This window comes from Coenobita brevimanus, chromosome 81 (assembly GCF_032717465.1).
Source record: "Coenobita brevimanus isolate Jiangsu-jjx chromosome 81, ASM3271746v2, whole genome shotgun sequence".
Lineage (NCBI taxonomy): Eukaryota > Metazoa > Arthropoda > Malacostraca > Decapoda > Coenobitidae > Coenobita > Coenobita brevimanus.
This window is the reverse complement of record NC_137034.1, coordinates 5,452,493-5,458,492: the sequence shown is the minus strand read 5'-3', so window position 1 is coordinate 5,458,492 and position 6,000 is coordinate 5,452,493. Positions and strand designations below refer to the sequence as shown.

At 43.3% G+C, this 6,000-nt stretch overlaps 1 protein-coding gene across 1 annotated transcript in view; it reads right to left on the bottom strand.

Moving 5' to 3' along the window:
- Positions 1 to 238: 238 nt before the first annotated feature.
- The window catches only part of unc80 (unc80, NALCN channel complex subunit), a 152,477-nt gene continuing 146,715 nt past the window's right edge, over positions 239 to 6,000 (bottom strand). The window contains exons 73-77 of the mRNA XM_080279925.1: positions 4,735 to 4,901; positions 4,237 to 4,418; positions 3,307 to 3,433; positions 2,947 to 3,126; positions 239 to 2,003 (exon numbers count right to left, since the gene is read on the bottom strand). Coding sequence (XP_080136051.1) covers positions 750 to 2,003; positions 2,947 to 3,126; positions 3,307 to 3,433; positions 4,237 to 4,418; positions 4,735 to 4,901 — 1,910 coding nt within the window. The 3' untranslated portion in view covers positions 239 to 749. The remainder of the gene's footprint in view (positions 2,004 to 2,946; positions 3,127 to 3,306; positions 3,434 to 4,236; positions 4,419 to 4,734; positions 4,902 to 6,000) is intronic.

Below are 6,000 nucleotides of genomic sequence, written 5' to 3'. Positions count from 1 at the left end.
AACTCCTGAATAATATTAGGAATAGAGCTAGCATTCTCAGTATGTACTGGTGGAATTAAGCATCATTTTTTATGGGAAACACACTGATATGCACCAAACTCTTCTGGACATGAACTTGGAGGACTGCAGGAAACCAGTCACTTAGATCAGGTGCTTTAGGAGATCTTTTGTTGACGTTATGCTCAAGCACTGTCTGTGTTATCAGAGTGACTTACATGAGTGGATAGTGGTGTGGGGAGCTGCATTACAAAGATGGTACAGTGGAATGTTCATGAGCTGTGTTCTGTGTTTATTGGGAAGCATCAGTACAGTACGTGCCCACTGTATGCTGCCTTTTTTAGTGTCCTTTTCACAACTAAATTTGCAGGTGATTGCATAAGACTGACTATAAACATTCTATTACTCTGATAAGGCTGACTTAACAATATCCTCCAGCTTATAGTATAGGTTATAAAAAAGAAGTTGTGATATTCTGAAACACATCCCAAGCATACAATGAGAGCTTACTGTTGTTGTTTTTGTGGCCCAAGGCTCATTTGAAATGTGAACCAAGTGGACAGCAGGCTGATGTTGCCCTCTTCCTGCAGACCACTATCCCCCTTTCAAGGGATAGTAAAGGAGCTGTGGGACATTAGTATAACTGGGCAGTGGAGCCATCCAGTTATATCAGTGCCATCACATGAAGGCATTCCTCTCTAGCACCAGGACTTACTGTATTTGTATCATACGGACAAGGTTTCAATGATGACTTAAATGAGAGTATCTTCATCCCTCTCTGCCACCAGAAGTGACTGTTCTGAAGGAGTGCGACGGTCAAGACGCCTCAGCAGTGACGTCAGCTCTCCTGTGCTCATTCCTTCATCAGGTCTGTCTCCATGCTGTCTTTCCCAGTCCTGTCTCCTGGTTCTATCCTGGAGCTGCTGCCACACACCTCTCTGGGGCCTTTCCTCCTGCCCACTCCACATACGAGACTCCCTGGCCTCCCCTTCAGTCCAAGAATGTCTCCATACGGTTGGCTGGCTAGAATATCCTGTTCTCTCTGATGGTTGATATTGAGTGGTCTGACCTCTGTGATGGTAGTGTGTGTCTGTATCTTCTTGCTGGTGACTCACTGAGTGCTGATGATGGTGACTGTCTGGTTGATGATAGTGATGACTTTCTGGATGGTGATGATGAGCTGCGTGATGGTAATGATGACTTTCAGGGTGGTGGTGGTGACGCTGAGTTTCTGGGTGGTGATAGTGATGGTCCTCCACATAACGATGCTCTAAATACTGCTGGTCAGAGTACTGCTCTTGAGGATGATGATGATGATGATGGTCATGGTGATGCTGATGGTGTGTGGCAGAGTGACGGTGTGTGTGGCTGCGCTGGGGAGGGTGATCATGTACCGAGCGTGGAGGATGAACCACTTGCTGGGCACTAAGTCCATGACTGACTGCAGACTGAACATATGAAGGGGTTTCATGCACGCCATATCCTGACTTAACTGTGTGATCAAATTCTGGTTCTGGTTCCTCCGTGTCCACCCTTTCTGAGTGACTGGACTCGCTGACTATGGAACTATGAACTGCATCCCCTGCATAAGATGTGTGACTGGTCTGGATGTGATGGGAAACAGTGGGTCTAACCTGGGCATGCACATTGGAGTATATAGGCTGTGATGACCTAACAGGATGGTGATATAAGGTGGCAGAAATTGATGAGGGATAAATGGGAGGAGTTTGGGAAATGGTATGTGGGTGAGGAGGCCTGGGGGTGAGCGATCTTCCTTCCGGGGCATCAACCGGAACATCCGAGAAGTGAACAGTGTGGTGTGGGTGCGAGGAATGATGTCCGTGTCCATCGTGAGTGACCAGAATGGAGGAGTGTGGTGGATGAGAGGTGGTTGTTGGGTGTGATGGGCGAGGTGGATGAGACGGGTGTGGTACTGCAGTGGAGGTGGTACTGGGTCCACGAGGTGGGCCATTTACTGACACTGGGGCAGGATCTCCAACCTCATCCTGCAACAGGGAAGGGATACTGTAGTAAGTTTGTCGTCATATTTCAGAACTGGGCTACTCCCACAACTTCAATACTATAACAAGCCATGGTTGTATGAATTTCAATCAGTCTTAGTTTTGGAATAAGTCTCAACCTTACTCTTACTAGTCAAACAATTCTCCAATCTGACTGCACTTGGCCACCAACTGAAGAGAAAAGGATTAGGGATCTTTGTTAGGTGAGAAGAAACACACTATAAAGCCACCATTATCAACAACATTACATTAAACCCTTCAGTCCAATGATGCATTTGTATGGCTTATTCCTGCCTTCTCCCGTTTACTTTTCTTTTTTTTTCGGTTTGGAAGAGCACCCTATGAGTGATGGCATTTATAAAGGCTATACCTAACTCAAACACTTTTATTCTATGCTGAATAAAATCATCTGGATACAGAAAGATGAAAACAGAAATTATGGCACCAGACTGATGAGGTTACCTGCATCACTGTTCTTGCGACAAATGATATAACAGTATTGCATCTTGATTTCACAGTGTTGTGAATTTTGCAAATGAAAGAATGATACCACGTATGAAAATATTGTTCAGTGAAATAAAGCAGTTTCAACCTGTCTTAGACCCTCTTCTGGTCCAAATCAGGACATGAATAATGTATCTTCTTCCAGTCTGCCTGGCCAAGTAGGCCTGTAAACCACCAGTAAGCAAATAGTGTGGGGCCATCCTACAGATACAGTACAGTACATACACTGTGTAGGGATCCAGTGCTCCCCTGTGATAGGCAGTGGTTCACCAGCATCAGACCAGGGTACTTTCCAAGGCAAGGTGCAAGGACATATGAGGAGGTTTGGCTTCCAGGTGGACACAGCAGCAGTTATACCCACAGTGCACAGTGTTACTACATGTAGGATACAGTAATTAAGAACACAAATGGCTAGATAACTCACCCTTTGTTCCTGGTGCATGGGGAGGGGTGCGTGGTGCGTGGGTGGAGGTGCTTGGTGTGAGGGAGTGGGACCATGGTGCAGGTGTGGTGGGGCGTGGAAACGAGTCTCTACCACAGAGATCTTTCTGGTTGGTGGTGGAGCAGGCCCAACCAGAGGCTCCTTGTACTTGCCAGTCCGTACCTGAGGGGTGACATCATCATCATCATCATCATAATCCCAGCTTTATTTTTTATTTATTTCTTTATTTTTTACTGAGGGACCAAATCAACATGCATACCCAATGAAATGGGCCACACACTCACCCACTCACCAGTCAAGCCAATGGAATCCAAACCCATCTTTCATGTAAGAGTAGCTCACCTGCATCTCAAGACGCTCCAGCTCCTGCAGGCTCATGTCAAAACCTCCAAAGCCCTCCCGGTAGCCAGAGATGTTTGAGGTCTCCATGTAGCTGATCTCACTCACACTCTCTCCCTCAGGTTGGACTCTGTACAAAGAACATAAACACTCACAGAAAAGAAGTATTTGGCTGAAATAAAAGAAATCTATAAAATAAAAAGATGATAAATAAGTTCCTTCAGAAATTAACCCTGTGTGATGAAGATTAAATATGCAGTCAAAGAAAAGACATATTAGGTTGGATTAACTTAATGCTGTGAAAAGAAGGTAAACGGGTCATAAAAAAGAAATGCAGTGTTAGTACAATATTATCCCCTTCCATCCAACGTTGTATTTTTCCACTTCCTTCTTGCTGCCTACAGATAATTTTGTTCATATTAAAGGAGACAATGTGTAACAAATGCTATATCTAATCCCCAGAGTTCAAAGTCTTCCCTGAATTAAAGAAAATCATCTGGATATAACAAGAATGAAATATATACAGCATCACTCTGAAGGGGTTAAGCTGCCTGGTGACCCCAAAACTCAAACAAGATTAGTGATTCATACAGTCACAGGTAATCCATTCACAATCATTTTCATAGGTCTAAAATACACAACAGGAATTCAGTGTAGTCAAAAATAACTTTTTACCACTGCGAATTAACTGGAGCCACCCACAAGATGTAAGAGGCTGGAGAACACAAGTGGGCAAAACTGATTAAAGGGTGACAGAAAAAAACACCTAAAGCAATCAGGTTTTCATTCTTACATAATATCCTGAAAGTCTGAAGGGTCTGATCACTGGGTTCAAAGGCAACCATTCAGTTTTGTTGTTAATCATAAAGAAATATATCAATATTAATTAATGTGGCTCTACTGTTGGTAGAAGAGAGTAAAAGGTGAACTCACTTGGGCTTCTCCCTCTTGGCAGTCTGGTTTTGAGATGAGAATTCATCTTCTGGCATGAGTGGGACAGACAGCTCCCTAAGTGCGGGGTCCTCTCCACTCACAATAGGGGTGCCACTGACAGGGGGAACACGTGTTGGTTCCACATCGATATGGGCCACTTGAGGCTGCCTCTCCTGTCCACCCTGGTACACAATAAGGTAATGTTTTGGTGGCCTACTAAACATCCAGGCTCTCATGAATTACTCTCATCTGAATAAACTGACTAACATTACCAGGAAAAATTATTACTGAAAATGTTCTGATCATTAAGGAGTTAATGGTGATAATATTAACATTTTCAGGATCTGATATCTCTCAGCTGAATAAAATTACTGAGCTATGGGAAACATGCAGCAATATTTCTATACTCTCTGCCAAGTTAAGGTGAACAAAGTAGAGCAAAGAATCACTGCAAACAAAATAGAAATAGGTTATACCCCAACAAGCCCAGCCTCCTACCTCTCCATGACCATGTTTACTCTTGCGGAACCTGAATGTTTTACGAGACTGTGCCATCTGTCGCTGCAGTCGTGGCCGCACTCCACTCCTCACGCTCTCCTGGCTGCCCCCCGTCCCCATACCCGTCTCCCCTGGGCTGGTGGGTGTTGATACAGTGCTGTCCTCACCTGCAGGCCATACCATCTGTTAAAGTCTTATCTAACCCACACCCCACACCCACACTACACATCTGCACCCATCACACACCCCTAATCACTCATCTCACATCTATTTATCTCTGATGCCCACTCTTACACCTCTCAACTTGGTATTAACAGCTCTCACACATATATGCCTCTCACCTCCATATAGAACATCTCTTGTCTATCCCCCCTTAATACTGTACTCACATAATTCAACCACATCTATCAAGGTATGATGATGACATCTAATTGAGAACATCTTGTTATTAAGAAAAAATATTTAGTGTATCCAAAAACGTATAACAACAAATAAACCACACTACTAAGCACACCAGTTTCACTCATACCACCAGCTACACCAGTCAAGGGCAAACCAATCATTATCCCCTTCAGTTCAATTAAGTATTTTAGATATACATTCTTGTTCTCTCCAAACAATTTTATTCAGCTTAGGAGAGACATTTAACCCTAGAGGGGATAGATACAGCTTTTATGAACCCTTCCTCAACAGAGAGCTCTCCTAAGTTGAATACAACTGTCTGGCAGTAACAAGACAATACAAAATACATCATGTTCTTGAAGAGATTAACAACACCAGCCCCAAGCTGCACCACACAGACAATAGTAGTCATCAGACACATACAATTACACCAGCTGAAACAAATACTGTCTTACGGTACACAAAAATGAAATTACATCTTCGTCTGCTAGTAAAAGTAATAAATTAGATTCATTTAACTCTGAAAATGGATGTAACCTCAGTGCTGGAGATGGCAATGATACCTAAACATACATTACACTTCATAATTTTATCCTGCAATCAAAACACGTTATTGGGTCACGGCTCATTTTTGTGGGAAACCTCAGCTGAGTCTGGAAAAAATGTTCTAATGTTTATGGTATAACAGTTTCAATTATGTAGTATATTCACCAAACAATCTCTCTCATTATAGTTCCCAACACTTTCATCCTTCCAGGTATATCTCAACAGAGTATAGTCTTAGAACCACTTCCATGCTACTGTATCCTGATACCGTATACTTCTCTCTAATACTCCTCGTTCATTCCTCATCTTAGCAACACC